This window comes from Phallusia mammillata, chromosome 2, assembly GCF_965637545.1.
Source record: "Phallusia mammillata chromosome 2, kaPhaMamm4.hap1.1, whole genome shotgun sequence".
Lineage (NCBI taxonomy): Eukaryota > Metazoa > Chordata > Ascidiacea > Phlebobranchia > Ascidiidae > Phallusia > Phallusia mammillata.
The window spans coordinates 24,653,853-24,670,163 of record NC_137253.1 but is presented as its reverse complement, the minus strand read 5'-3'; the positions used below and the strand labels follow the sequence as shown (position 1 = coordinate 24,670,163).

Here is a 16,311-nt window from a genome sequence, read left to right as displayed (position 1 = left end):
ACAAAACAAGTGGCTAGAAAACTAGAAATGTAGCTTTTCAATATATTGCCAACTTATATATGTTCAGTAGAGGCTAAAATTTGTGGGGGCAGCACCCCCACAAATTTTAGGCACGAGCCGCCACTGGTGTGCAGTCATAGTTAGAAACTGAAAAGAACATAGGGTATTTTCCTGTCATGATCTACAATATTTATTCATAGTCGTATGAATGTATACAAAGCGAATTACCTTCAACATATCCGCCCTGAATAAACAGGTGCCCTGTGTATTCGTTTTTTTCGCAGTCGACAGATATTCTACCGCCTGCACCGCCACCTCCCCTTCCAATAGAGTTTCCACCTAAAATACAATAAATCATAAAACAAGGCCAAAGTCACATTTAAAGACATATTATTATTTAATATTAGATCAATTGGGCGTTTCGGTTATACTTTTGTGCACTATTGTGCACTTTCTGCAACGTTGCAGAAAGAATGGATTTCGGGCCCGCCTTAGAAATGAGACGAGATTAAATAAAAAGACAAAAGTAATTTCTGAAGTTCCAAAGGTCACGAATACAGATCATTCAAGACTTGTAGATTTTATAATGGTGAAATAAAAGATAGTTCATGGAGTATTTTAACTATGCCCGGGGTTGGTTATGCACTGACAATCGTGCGATGTACCATATGGGTTTGTCATCCCTTATGAATTATAGGTGTGTACGTGACTTTAAAGGCAGGAAACTTTTTGACAAGCAATGGATCATACGTGAACTATTTCTAATAATAACTATTTCTCAGAAACGTTAATACACGATACAATTTGTAAGTGTTTCTTTTTATTTGTGATAAATTCAGACTCTGGAAACACCCTAAATTTAAAGCGCCAAAAACCTTTACTTTACATTGACGAAATGTGTGACAAATTTAACCAACAAAAGAAAATGAGAAGGGCAAAAATCGTTGTTTCGCATAATTTGTTAACGTCATAAAGTGCGCAATCACCAAAACATATTTTGTTTTTTGGCTTGCGAGGGCGGGTGGGAAAAACCATGAGTCATGTTGCGTCGTGACAGTCATGAGCTTATGATGACAATGCGAAACGGCACGTGTCGGCAATTGAAGCGGATTTCCTTGTTTTGTTCGCACTTCAGTAACCTTTCTCAGGACAACACAATAATACTGCTATTGTGTACGTAAGTGTTTTGGTGATGTAGAAATACATTTGCCTAAATCGAAATTTGCAAACACAGTCAGTCTTATGGATTGGACATTCTCACTGTTCAAGCTCACTTCTTAGTCGCTCCGCTATTAATAGCATTTTTTGACATGCACTTAATACCGTTGAGCAATCGTTACCGCAAGTACTAAATCTGGAAACCAAACAAAATTTAATAAAAATGTTTGTGTGTTTGAACTTGCGAGGTGAAACGGTCAAGTATCGCCGATAGCTGCAAACTAAGAAAGAGCCAAACAAAATACTTCATGCGGACCAGACACACAGACTATAGCAGCGCCAAAAGTCTTTGCCTCACCTGCAACGGACAATCTGCCGGCTCCTGTGCAAACTTTCGATTCCAGTCGAATGCTTCCACCTGCCCCTCCTCCGCTGTTGGCGACCGAAGCGGCCTTTCCCTCAGCTTTGAAGACAAAGCCATAAGTTGAATGGCGGATTCCATTTTGGTCGAGAAATAAAAAGACTCGAGAGGTCAAGAGACCAACGTAAACAACTTAAGTATTATTATCGCCGCAATTTTGAGGGCGCTTATATGTCGGTCATGAGTTATGAGATTCCTGTCGGGATATATGACGGAATGCATAAAAAGTTTTTGCACACCGGTAGATATACGATTACCGCACATTTTGTGTTAAACGTAATAATAATCGGCAAGCTTATACGTTAATAAATTGATAAATTGAACCAATATTCATGTTTTGTAAGTTTTTATTTATGTCGCTGAGGCCGCTTATCATGTACAAATAAATCGAACAAAAAGCTAGTTTTGTTATAGGTTACGTTGTGTAACAAATTTAACACAAGTCATTTTCAGGATTTGTTTGTATATACGTAGCGGTGAATCTTGTTTTCGCTGAAGAATTTATCATTTATTTTGCATTTAATCGGCAGGTAACAAAAATAAATTACATCCGGTAAAATAAATTAAGAAAAAAGCAATAAACTCGGGAAGATTGAAAACAGTCTACATTTTCTTTGCATATAATTATTGTAATCCGTTAAATTGGCCAAAACAACTTACCACGTAATTTTGTTTTTACCTGATACGATGCCGTCAATACGAATCGCTTGTCCGGCCACCACATGGAGCACTCCTCCCCCGCTTCCGCCTCCTGGTCCACCTCCCGCACTCCCGTGAAGGATCGGGTATCGAGTGTCCCCATATGGCACAGCTTCTTCGCTCGTCAGCCAGCGAGCAGAGCTTCGACCTCCTCTTCCACCGTGACTGCCTGTAAAACGAAATATCACATGTGAAAATTCATGTACCTAATCGGTTTTTGATCATTTTCAACTTCTTGCACAAGCGCCCACCAGCATATTGTGCAATGGATTCGTAATGCACATTTTTTTTCTCAAAAAAGTTCCACGGACAAGGCAATAGAATAAAGTTATCGTGCCAAGACAACCGTATTGATTTTCAAATATGCCAAGACAACCGTATTGATTTTCACTTATGTAAACAACAAGGCAATACGAAAGTTGTTTGTGATCAACAACGAAATTGCTTTATTTCTTTAAGGCACATACATTTGTAATTGCGTTTACCCAAAAGTTTAAGTTACCCAAATGTTGACGAGAATAAATGACCCTGGTTTAAAAATTTAGCATAACTCGCTTTTTGCAGTATTAGAAAATTTCACTTAGGTAAGAATTCGATTCAAGTTTTTCTTGGAAATGCGTCAGGTAAAACAATCGCTGTTAATCCTCGCCAAAATTCTTGCCGAGGGGAGTTTTGCGACGTGCGCTTTTGTTCGACCTGTAACGCAAATCCGCATACTGTGGTTTTCCGAAAAAGTAAACATGTTGGCCCAAATAATGTATGATAGCGATTACTGTTCAGTCAAACGTAACCTGTTTATCCACTATCTGGGTCAGTACATCTTTTATAGAACGAGATTTTGAGGCAAAAAAGTAGGGTTAAGTGATAGTTACCTCTACTTTAAGTCTGGGCAGATGTGCAGGCAACATTACATGCGCACGCTGAGCAGCATAAAAGTTCTTGCAAAGAAAATACGCAAGCATTGGTCAATTACACGAGCGTGCAGCTTAGAGAAAATCGGAATGTTACAAAGGTAGCCGCAAACAGACATTTGAGAATCAATTTTCCATTCAATAAAACGATTGCCCTTAAAGTTTGCAAAAACAACCTCATTCATAAAAATCGAAACAATAAAATTCCCACGTATCTAGTTCAGTCTATACGGCCTCATGTCGGCTCATAAACAAGTTGGAAAACGATCAACAGGTCTTAATAAATCGCAAACAACTTCCGAATTGGTCTTTTTACAGCCGCCTTCGTAAGACTGACCTTCGTTTGGATGCTAAAAAAGTCCGCCATGTTGCACAAACAACGCCAGTAATTACAAAACGTCTGACCAAAAGATGGAAATCAAATGTTAAAACGAGAATCACTGGGTTAATATAAGATGGATATGTCGTATGCTACGTAAGCAGGATCCGAAAACACGGTAAGGTCCCGAAAAACAAGATCCTATAAACATGGGAAATTTACCATACCGTTCGTTCTGAATGCCAATAGCTTTCTCACCAACTTTCTCCCTAAATAGTAAAACGCGCGAATTTCGTGTTTGAGCGTCCACAAATTTGAACCCAAAGGTAAATACAATCCAGCACTGGGAGATAATGCAGATTTATAGAAATAGTTTGGTTGTGGGATACGCTACACACCAAGCTTGAGAAAACAGTTACTTGCGAAAACCATTTTGGTATGTTACTATTCAGAAACAAAAGCCACTAGAACATGCCGGCGACCGAAGCTTGTCCACCCCCTTTTACTCACAAAACAAAATATGCGCCATAAAAAGATAATATCTATCTTTCAATAATTTTTTGTGTATCGTGAAAATATGACGTATCCTTTGAATTTCAGTTTGCATCGTTAAAATGGGACTTATTATATTTGTGAAAATATAGTATATCAAGATTGTATACACCACGAAAAAAAATGGCAGAGACAGTTATTGAGTTCAAATCGCCGTATTGGAGCAATCTAGGGGAATAATTATGGATTTGTTTACAGGAGTTGTTAATTAGTTAAGACAAACTGCGAGGTCCTAGGTTTTTGTTTACCGAAGACAACTTCACTAAGCCGGATAAGCGTGGGGTGATAGCAGCCACGTGCATGACAATGTCCGGCAACACTTCACCGGCAACACTAAGCCTGATTGGCGCGTGGCAGCCGCAAAAGGCTTTCGCTGCGTCGGTCATCTGACAAAAAATAGCTTTCTTTTTTAACGTTGACGAAAGTCTCAAGGGGCCACTTTGAGGTCCGAGAAAACTCTTACCCTTTCGATGACACTCTTTTCAACAACCTTCGCTTTCGCCATAAACAAAGTCATTTGCGCTTTAAGACAAACAAAGACCACTCCAAAACCAAAATGACCGAAAAAATGCTTAAGAGTCGTTATCTGCAACTTGCGTGCAAAGATTACCTCTGCATTGCACAAAGGGCCGAATGGTCATTTTATTGTGCACGATGTGTACGTATACAAAAGTATATTATTTCTGCGGCAATTTTAATATACATTACGCTCACAAATATCACGAACACATGTTACAACCTGACCGAAATAACGTGTAACAATCGATCCTTTCCATTTATTACAGCCTACTAACATTACCGTTTTAGTATCTGGTACTGCCACATGGGTTCAATTCCGGTTTAACAGGTCGTGGGTGTCATAATGTTGAACAGACGCGTATTCAAATAAGTATGTGTTGTAGTAGTCTTTACACAGGGTCACAATGTAAAACAAAAGTTACCTCCCGAGCCGATCCCATTTCCCGACCCTGGACCGCCGTCGAGGTACCCCCTTCCATCGGCAGTCACGTGACCACGTGATGAGACATTGAAGTAGGATTCAACCTAATAATAGTTACGTACATTTTTGTCATAGTTCATTATTTACAACTTTTATTGTCTACTAACGGTAACAAACGAGGAAAATATTGTTTGTTTAAGTTTAGAATAACTCCAAATGTTAACTTGTGGACGAGTATCAGTTTTTAGTAAGAAATTAACATAACCAGTGCATATTTCTAAAACTTTTTTACTTTGCACAAACACTGCATAACTAAACTTACTTTGATCACACGGACAGGTGGGGGTGTGGAACCCGAAAAAGTGTCGCCGATTTCCAGAATTCCGTCCACAAACAACGCTTGCATTTGGACCAGTGCAGGGGCGCTTGGGGCAAAACGACAATGTTGTCCATCTTCGACTGTATAGCCATCAAATGCAGTCGGTTCGCAAAGAATATTACCGTTCGAACCATCCACTGCTTTCACTTTTACAAAAAGACTTGCAAATAACACTGCCGTGACACCCAACACGTAACTGTGCTGGGGCCAAGACATATTGCAACTTCTTTACACTACACTTACGTGTTTAAAATGATTTGTATTATATAAAATAATACAACCTAAAAAAAACGTCAACAATTTAATTCTGCACCAACTGCTATTAAGGTTTGCAGCCGCATTGGTTCACTACACGCTGCAGGTGCGTCAAACGCTAATCGCCGGCGAGATGATTCCACTTTTCGCCTCTCTCATCAGCGCGAGACGCGGGGAAAAAGGTTGTTTTTAGTGAAGGCCGGCGTAGTGCAACCACTGCTCTACGTCACGTCAACAGGAACTTGTTTTGCTGGGTTGAAGGTACGTGAATCATTATCACTTCGTGCGGTTATTTACAATTTAAGCCTTCTTTTTTCGTTTGTGCGGTTATACAGATAAATCCTTAACAGTACGGAACTAAAATCCACATTATTGCAAACTGAAATCAATTTGTTTGACTGTTCCCAACCTTCTTTGAGGCGGCCCAAATACTTTCTAAAATTGTGTTTTGTGGTTTCTCACGCCCCATGGACATGTACTGTTACTATTTGGGTTGTATTTTTGTCTGCAAATCAGGAAAGATTTTCGAAAATACCAGTTTGGAAAATCAAACAAGTATTGTTGTGTTTTATTCGACCAAACATTTCCATTCAGCCCGAACTTAAGCGCTGGTTCAATAAATTATATCAGCCAGACAACACAACAGTGAACTAACACAAAACGTCAATACACTAAAACCAATAGACTGTAAAATCCTTGGAATTTACCAAGGATTTTACAGTCTATTGGTTTTAGTGTATTAAAGTTAAAAAGGCAAACAGTGATCGTCAGTTTAAGACATGCTGTTGATGGTTTTGATCTATTACTAAAGTTGTCATTTTGATAACACAAAACGTATTACGTCACAAACAGAATTAACCATTATCAAGCCAAGTTGTCGTGAAATTATTACTGGGAAACAAAGCAGGGATCTCAAACTCAAAATTTGTCCAGGACCATTTTTCGAACTGCCTTGATGCCGAGGGCCACATGCGCCCTTAGATGTCAAAATGCTTTTAAAGACCCTGATACTGCACGTTACACCACTCAATTAATTATTAACACTCTAGGTCAACGGTTCTCAAACTGGGGTCCGCGGTCCTTTAGGGGTCCGTGAGGTAATTTTGGGGGGACCGCGAAGTAGTTCTATAATCTTATTTAGCGTCAGTTTGTGCCACTGAATAAGTTTAAATCAAATTAGAATTGAGAATCGACCGTCTCTAGTGCTAAACAATGGCCTTTATTGAATGACAACCATCAAAAATGCAATTGTTCGCGCACAATCGTAATGCCTTTCGTCTTGTCTGCGATGTCACAAGCTGTCTTTGGATCATTATTATGCGCAATTTTGCATTAACTAGCTAAAATCGTGCAATCAACTTTCGTTTTCTGAAATACACATTTAGACTTAAGGACCGCGAGCCCTCGAAATAATGGCAAAGGGACCGTTTTGAAAAAATAATGGAAAAGTTTGAGAACCATTTTTTTAACATTAGCAACATATGGGTATGGAAGTTTCATTACTTGACGTCTTGTAATGCAAGCAAGTCTGCGGCCGTAACACAACAGGAGACAAAGATAGAAAATGCCGCAAGCATAAACTTATTTTGCAGTAAAAAGTAGGACATGTATAAACCATCTCTGACTTACTTGACTTCTTCGAAGTGCTGCAATTGAGGCTACTGCCTGGTTATAAAGTGGATGTAAGTTAGGAACAGGCAATCAGCACAAACGTAGACAACTTCCGGGTGTATACTTAAGACACTTACAATGAGGCTTTGTCTGAGGTACCTTGGATTTAATTAAACTTTAAAAAGGTGTTAAGATTTAACGGCTCATTGATAAAATAGGGTGCGCGTTTATTTATGCCTTTACAACTTTGCTACCTTTACAAAAAGAAAATCACGAGCTTTTGTTGGAGTTTTAGGTGTCTGAAAACTGTAGCGGGGTCAAATATGCGTTAAGTTGCTACTGCTGTGAGGTTGATTTCTTGATGGTTAGTGCTATAATCTCAACTGCAACGTAGGCTACACCCTTCCTCGTCACATTAACCTGAGCTACTTTAGTGGTTCCCATCTTCCCAATATTTTTGACGCCACCTATATGATTCTACAACTTAATTTTGCAATTTCCCGCGACATATTGGTTTTAAGTTGCACTTCACAACGAGAAGGGTTTTGAAAATTTACATTAAGTGACATGCCAATTTAAAAATGTTTTGTCAAAAAACTTGCGTTTTAAACAAAACTTTCCATTAAGACCGAGCTTTAAAGCGATTTTCTCGGATAAAGTGAGTGCCCTAGACATCAGATTCTAATAAAACTATAAGTCGGAGTCGGAGAAACCAGGTCATTTTAAACTTCAAAATAATTTTGACCGTGCATTGCGGGACTTCGTTAAATTTGTTATTTTTGACACGCCCTTAGCTGTTAACCCGCGCATATTCGTCAGTACGTTGTTTTTTGGAAAAAAATCACAAAATATAATAGGCTAGGCTACAGGTTGTTTTTACTGGTTCTGTTCCATTCGGGTGTTTAGAAAATCGTAATTTGTGTTCGGGTTTAATGCCATAATCCGCTCAAACCGGTTCGCGGGTTCGGGTTCGGGTTCGGGTTCGACTTCCTGGAACCAACATTATGTAATTCACTGCCATTAGGTAGCGTAGTTTCAAAATATTTTATGTGACCTATTGCTTTCTGACGTGTGCAAATACAATTCCATAGTTCCGCAAAAAGAGACTTTCAATACGCTTTCGATTCACCTAATGTAGATGATATTTTTTCACAGTTTTTCTTCACTAAAAAATATGCGTGCTATAAAAGTGCGTGATCACAGAAGGGAATTTGTCATGAAACTTTTGAGATTCAGACACGCCCACTTATCGTAACGAATCAAAAATCAGCATTGCGCCGAAGGCGTGGGTGTGCGCTTCTGTAAGTTCTGTTAATTTCGACATTACCCAGAAACCTGATACCCGGTCCTTTCTTAGGATAGAATATGGGACAAACTTTACAAAGAAAAAGCGTATGATCCATTTAAAATTAGGTTGTTGTGCAAGGAAGATAGCGGAAACTTTTGTCACGTGATATAAGCGTGCAACATGTCGCCTAAATTAAATTCTGAATGCATGTGCTTAAAAAAGTTATTTTAATCAGCTGTGTTAGTTCGATCCCTTACAGTTCACTCTTTTTTTAACAGTTCACTCTTGGTAAAACACTGTAAGTGCTCTTGCTTTCCTGTGAAATATAACATTTTCTAACATGTCATTTTTGCAAATACCGAAAGATAGTCACTTTCCATTGCAAAATTTACCCTATGGGGTGTTTTCAATTGGTAAAGAGGTAAGTTCTTATGACATTCATGTTATTGTCATTATGTTATTGCCAACTTCATCTGCTATTTTTAGGCCCCACAAATCGGAGTTGCAATTGGAGATCAGATTTTGGCCCTCAAAGAAGTATCCAATTTGTTTTGTGGGCCCATTTTAAGCAAAGAAAGAGATGTGTTTAATCAGGTAAAGTGTGGAAGTTATTTAAACTTTTAGATCGATAATAATGAGTATGATTAAATTTTATGTGTTTGCAGCCCACCCTGAACAAGTTTATGCAATTAGGACATGAGGCTTGGAAAGAGGCCAGAGCTACATTGCAGTCAGTTTTAAGTGCTGAGAACCCAGCTTTGCGTGATAATGCTGATCTACAGAAGAGGTAGGTTTGAAACACATGGTGCTAGCTATTTTCAATTAACAAACTGCCTTCTAGAACATACATGTGTTCAATTTTTTGTTAACAAACTTTGGGGTAGAAGAGCATGGATCATATATATGTGTACATGTAGACACAAACATTATTCAAACTTATGGAGTTCTTCTGGCAATTATATTTTTGTTTATTGTGCACTGCATTATGCACATTCAGTGTTATTTGTCCTGATGAAAGCGACCTGCATAGAATGGTGAAATGTCTGCATAAAAATTAAATTGCCAGAAGAGCTAAATAAATTTGATATCATGTATGGCAATAACAGCTATAAACAGTATTCATTATGAGGTAATTTTTCAGAGCACTTGTGAAACAGTGTGATGCAACAATGCACCTTCCTGTGACTATTGGAGATTATACAGACTTTTACTCATCCATTCACCATGCAACAAATGTTGGAACAATGTTTAGAGGAAAAGAAAATGCACTGATGCCAAACTGGTACAGTTTACTTCTCGAGGATAGACCTTTTTTAGGATAACACAAGAAATTTGTTTTAAGGAAACACATTCCAGTAGGATACCATGGAAGAGCTTCCTCAGTCATTGTGTCAGGTACACCAGTAAGACGTCCATGTGGACAAACACGACCAGCAGATGACCAACCACCGACCTTCAACCCTTGTCGGTTACTTGACTTTGAATTAGAAATGGTAAGCAACATTTTGTCACAAAAACATATGAGCGGAACACCACAAACGATGCTATCAACAGGGTTTTTTTGTTGGTGTTGGCAATGAGCTTGGCTCAAGCATTCCTGTAAGCAAAGCACAAGAACACATTTTTGGCATGGTTCTGGTGAATGATTGGTCAGGTTGGTAAAAATTTTTTGGGGGCCATTCGAAATATTTTTGCCTTAACAACTATATTCAACAGCTCGGGATATTCAAAAATGGGAATATGTCCCACTTGGACCATTTTTGGGTAAAAACTTTGGAACATCAATCTCACCATGGATTGTTACAATGGAAGCCCTAGCTCCATTTGCAATAGCAAATATGGAACATGATGTTCCCGTTTTGCCATACCTGCAGCACGATGACAAGTACAGTTTTGATATCAAGTTGTCAGTGGCAATTCAAGGCATGGTTTTCATCTTCAAAATAGTAATTTGCATTATTAAGCAAAGTGTTTATTGCAGGTGAAGACATGCAAGAACCCAGTGCCATTACTAACTCCAATTTTAAGGTATGAGCACATATCAAAAACACACTAACTTGGAATACGATTAAGTGTTTAGCATTTACATTCAGAATTTTGAATATTAACTAAATTCGACAAAAAAATGCCTTGCAGTAAAAAATCATAATAACACCAAGATACTACCAGCAAATAGACTGAAATTATTTTAAATATTGAAAAAAAATATATCTGTCAATGTTTCAAAAAAAACGTTTCTGGTAGTACATGTATTGGACAATGAAGCAGCAATTGGCCCACCACACTGTGAATGGCTGCAATTCCCAAACAGGAGACCTCTATGCATCAGGAACCATCAGTGGAGAAGTAAGTACTAAGTTAACTTGTAAGCACTCAGTGGCATTGTGCTAACTGAGTAATGATTTACAAAACAGGAACCATCCAGCTTTGGAAGCATGCTGGAATTGTGTTGGAAAGGCACCAAAACAATTGATTTAGGTGGTTCACATACCAGAAAATTTTTGAAGGATGGGGACAACGTAATCTTGTCAGGTGATTTTACTGAGAAAAAAATTGAAAATATTGTATGTGTTTCACCATGTGTGCATACCTATTTTATTGCAACATGACCGCTTGTGCTGTGTACTGTGATAAATAGATTTAAACCATTGCTGTGTTGTAAATAACGTTTGTTTAAGAAGGCAAACACAAAATGGATGGTAAAATAATTATAAACCAGCTTCTTCATTTTGTCTTCAGGTTATTGTCAAGGCGATGGATACAGAGTGGGATTTGGAACATGCGAAGGAAAAGTTTTGCCGGCCAAAAATCCTTTTTCATAATTGATTTTTTATTCTTTGTACCTATAAACCTAATTTTGTAGCAACTGAACATCTGTGTCTGTGGAACTGTTCCAAAATTGTATCTACATAAATTTCTTGTTTGCCAAAAATTATCATGCTTATTATAAAATACACAACAGGATATTTACTTTTTTACAGAAAAGAATATATTAACAGGCTTTAGCACACGAAATCCAAAAATATACGCATAAAGGAACAAAACAAAAACTGTATTTAAATCTTTAAATGCATTTTTGGAGGAAATACATTTAACTACTGTGAATCAACACTTCAATAAGCTCTTGGGTTAAATGCCTTGAAATGATATCTACATACAAACACAGTGTAAACAAAAATTGAAATTTATATGGAATTGCATTAATGAAACAAGTACCATATTAGAAACCCAATGGGTGATCATGGACAATGCCTTGATTTTCAACAACCGCATCTGACAGCTTGGCCATGTCCCTGAAATCTTGAAGGGAAACACTATCTGACACCTTGTTTAAGTTGTCAGTGACCCTCTTGGCAGCAGAGTTGCACCAAACATTGCACATTTTTGCTTCATTTTTAGCATTTGGCACATTGTTCTTCAGTGATTTAGAAGCGCGACTGATTACAGCCATCATTCCGAATATGTCAATGGTAGCATTTGCGATGCGGTTTTGTAAAAACTGCATTTCAACAAACTTTTTACCATACTTAATAGCAATGTCCTCGCATGTTGTACCGAACTGTAAGATGCATTTGGAGAGAAGGTTAGCAGAGTTTGAGACATCAGAGTGAGCATATTGTGCTACAGAAGGAGCTGAACCCATTCCGATCCTTTTAGCTGCATAGGAAGTGCCAAAGCTCGCAAGGGTTCCGAGGTTTGTGATTGGTGATTTCATTGCCTTGGAAACTGGTTCAAGAAACTTTCCAGCATACTGCATTCCTGTAAGCGCAACAAACAATCTCAAAATATCGTTTGTGCCCTCAAAGATTCTAAAAATTCGCAAATCTCGTAAAACCCGCTCAGCACCACAGTCTTTCATGTAACCCATTCCACCAAGGATCTGTATACATTCATCTGCAACAGACCAGGCAGCTTCAGAAGCAAAGATTTTGCTTATAGCTGCTTCTAGTTGGAAATCTGTGTGACCTGCATCCATGTTTGCACAAATAATAAAGGCCATTGATTCAGTCACATATTGCTGCATGGTCATGGTAGCAATCTTTTCTTTGATTGATCCATAGGTGTGAAGTTTGGATCCAAACTGCACCCTGTTGCTGGCATGGTCCACAGCTTTCTCAATCATGCCCTTCATGTTTCCAGACAAGGCAGCAGCCATACCAAAGCGACCATTGTTAAGAATTTGCATTGCCACTTTGAAGCCCTCGCCTTCTTTTCCCAGAAGATTTTCAACAGGAATTTTTACATCTTCAAAGTGCACCTCAGCAGTATTAGATGCTTTGATTCCCATTTTGTTTTCTGGTGGTCCACTAGTGACTCCACCAAATGCCCTTTCTACAATAAATGCAGAGATCTTATCCTTGGTAGTGCCATCTTCTTGTTTTACTGGTGTCTTCGCAAATACAGTGAAAATCTCTGCGATGCCACCATTGCTGATCCATATCTTTCCACCATTCAATATGTAATATTTGCCGCAATCACTTTTAACAGCCTTGGTTTGAATAGAGGCTGCATCAGAACCACTGGATGGCTCAGTTAAGCAATAGGCAGCAAATTTTTCACCAGTTGCAAGAGAAGGAAGGTACTTCGCCTTTTGTTCCGGATTTCCAAACAAAAGTATGCCTTTGAAACCAATGGATTGGTGAGCACCAAGAGCAATTCCAACTCCAAGATCAAATCTTCCAACCACTTCAACAAGTCTTGCATATTGTGTGTTGGTTAAGCCCAGACCACTGAAGTCTTCAGGCACCTGAAGGCCAAAAGCACCCATTTCCTTTAGCCCTTCCAATGTATGGTCTTCAATTTGAGCCATCTCATCATTCTTTGCTGCATTGTTAACTTCTGTCATAAACTTATAAATCGGATCGATTAGAGATTTTATAAATTCTGATTCCTCGTTTGTAATTGCCTTTGGATATGGTAGAACTTGTTCTGTGGCGAGTTGTCCACGAAACAAGTTCATCACAAAAGATTTAGATTCAGTTGGTGTTGAGCTGTCAGAAGATTTGCACCTGGCATTTTTTAAAGCTGTTGAAGTGGATGCAACAGCAAGCTTGTACTCGAGCAGTGGAGAGACACGAGGTCCAACATTTTCACAGGCTTTACTAAACAACTTCCACATTTTTTTCAATTACAAACAAACTTAAACAGAAAATTTGATGTGAAATCTGTCAACACAAGAACATTTTAGCAGAGTGAACAACTTTTGCCAAAATCCTTGTTTCACTTCCTTTAGCCTCATTTATTGTTTGATTTTATAAATTAACAAATATATACAATAATGCTCCATTTAAATCAGGTTAATAACAGTTTCTTTAAATGGGTGCTCATGGACACATATCCATACTTTAAACACTAAAAAATAAACTGTAATTAAACAAATTGTGGCTGAACCATATTGTTCTAAGAAGCAATATGCTTCTGTTTTATACAGTGGTTTGGCACCGTGACCTACCTAACCTCTCCAACCTTTATCAAATAAATAGAAAAAAAGTAGCATGTCGTTTGATAACAATTTACACACTAATGCTTAGTGTTTTCTGCTAAACAAATAAGCTGCACTTACCACTAACATTATTTAAAGCAAAAAAACTGTTTTTTCATTTCATTGGTATATAAGATAAGAATACAAAATCTCAGCGAATTGCGTTGAAACACCATGCATGGCACACACCAGTTGGCCTAAAGGCTGATCAATGAATACATAACCATCTGTCTCCTCGTTCGTATGGCGTTCGGAAGTTGAATTCGTCATTTGTGTAGTAACTGGTTTTACGCCACACAAAACGCCCCCGATCAAAGTCCAATATTTTTCGGCTGTGTGTGTGATGAACAGTTCAAAGGTTACGTCAACAGGTGGTCATGTGATGACATAAAGACATTTGCCAACAGATGTTGTCTCATAAGAAGATGATATTTTTGTTGCAAGTAATAACACAACCAAGGCTGACTAACTAAGTACAATATATGATTTCACCCATATTTTTTACCCAACGTGTCTGTTGAGGGACCGATCGGGTAGTTTCTTTCCCACACAATAAATTTTAAAAATCGAAAGCCATTGGCTCTGGTACAAATGAAACTACAATATCGGCTTTAGAAAAGCCTTCTTTCAAGTGGTCGAAGAATGGAACGGGTCCGCAAATCGATTGCAAACATTGGAAAAAATAACTACGATATATTAAAACTTGCAGATTTTTTAATGACGTCATGACAATTTGTAAAACATGAATCATAATACGCAAACAGATGTCAAAAACAAGTTGTTTTCTAGATAGGAATTACAATCCCATTAAAACCAGTTGCGGATTGCGTAGGCTATATGAAACGTTCCGATGCATTCTTTCGCATTTGTTTCCACGTTCACTTTGATATTCGTATTCGTCCCACTTCATCGACCAGTGTGTGCAACGATTTCTCAACAACAAACACTCCAGCTTTACTAGAGTCTATCTAGCCCGGGGTTCTTAAACTGGGGGGCGCGCCCCCCTAGGGGGGCGTGAAGGGTTCGCAAGGGGGGCGCAGCACAATCTGGCTGCAAAGTTTTCACTTGCAAACAATTGTAAATGAATGCATTGGAATTATGTCGGCACTGATTTCGAACTTAATATTTAAAGTAAACGCTTCATTACTCTGAAATGGATGTCCAGTTGTACTAACCAAACTTTTCTACACTGCGGGCCGGATACGTTTAATACTAATTCGCGCGTGCCGCATAGTTTACATGCCCTAGTGCCGTCTTCTCAAGCTTAGCCCACGAGGCGAATTTTATAGGGGCGCAAAGATATGTGGTCTTTCTAAAAAGCCTATTTAAAATCTGTTAAATTGTATAGTTAGTCTCATCTTGCAAGGAATGTTTGTATATTACGTCACAAGTAACACAATAAGGCAATTGTTTGCGCACAATTAACACTTTTTGTTTTGTCTGTGACGTAATAAACTGGCTTTGGATTAATCCTGGGCGTTGCAATCCTATGAAAGTCGGTAATATTACTTTTACACGTCGTAACAGTAAACTTTCGTAAGGATCGCGGGCCGTAGTTTGGTGACCCCTGTACTATATAGTCGGCTGCACATTCTTTATTTGTTCGCAATTTCGCATTAGAGATTGCCTTGACGTTTAGTGCATCAACATTTTTTGGGCAACATATGCGTAGTTTACAAGCATCATCAGTGCTAACGTTTTTTAGGGGGGCGTGAGAATAAATAAATAGTGTCAAGTGGGGCACGGCCGAAAAAGTTTAAGAACCCCTGATCTAGCCAAACGAGACCCCTATTCGATCTAACTTATTTGGCTAGAGTCTTGCCAGACGAGACCCCTATTCGATCTAATTTATGGTAATGCGTCTCCCCTTTTTTAGGGCAGTTTCTCTACAAGTTCGCAAGGAACTGGGCCGTTTCATCAACCCCATTTGAAAAAAAATGAAAATCCGCATCAGGCTAAATCATCATTCAACGCCTATTTCCAATAAAAGAACACTATCCAACAGGTCGCGACCAAATGTGGTTTACCGCTTAAAGTGCGCATGCGGGGCGTCATACATTGGCCAAACCCGGCGTAACCTATGCACACGAATAATCGTTAGTTTAAAAAGTGTAAAGCCATACGTCTGTTCACACATCAATGAGCACCCGACCCACCGCGTCAAAAGACATTTTCAAGGGGGGCGTGAGACCAAAGGTAAATAAACCACTTTATTTAACTTTAGTGTAGTGTATTGAGAAGTGTATGGGAGTACACCCAACCAAAAATTCTTGGGGACTAATTGGGCTTTACACCA

At 38.6% G+C, this 16,311-nt stretch overlaps 2 protein-coding genes across 2 annotated transcripts; one reads left to right on the top strand and one right to left on the bottom strand.

Annotated features, from left to right (window-relative positions):
* Positions 1-8,783: 8,783 nt before the first annotated feature.
* Positions 8,784-11,503, top strand: LOC145214367 (fumarylacetoacetase-like). The gene is made up of 11 exons (XM_080082881.1): positions 8,784-8,954; positions 9,020-9,127; positions 9,199-9,320; positions 9,675-9,815; positions 9,876-10,026; positions 10,088-10,187; positions 10,250-10,456; positions 10,515-10,561; positions 10,778-10,879; positions 10,948-11,065; positions 11,273-11,503. The coding sequence occupies exons 1-11, from the start codon at positions 8,874-8,876 to the stop codon at positions 11,353-11,355; spliced, it is 1,260 nt and encodes a 419-aa protein (XP_079939007.1). The 5' UTR covers positions 8,784-8,873; the 3' UTR covers positions 11,356-11,503.
* LOC145214366 (very long-chain specific acyl-CoA dehydrogenase, mitochondrial-like) lies at positions 11,500-13,729 on the bottom strand. The gene has a single exon (XM_080082880.1). It carries the CDS (start codon positions 13,650-13,652, stop codon positions 11,754-11,756), a length of 1,899 nt encoding a protein of 632 aa, XP_079939006.1. The 5' UTR covers positions 13,653-13,729; the 3' UTR covers positions 11,500-11,753.
* Between the last annotated feature and the right edge of the window lie 2,582 nt (positions 13,730-16,311).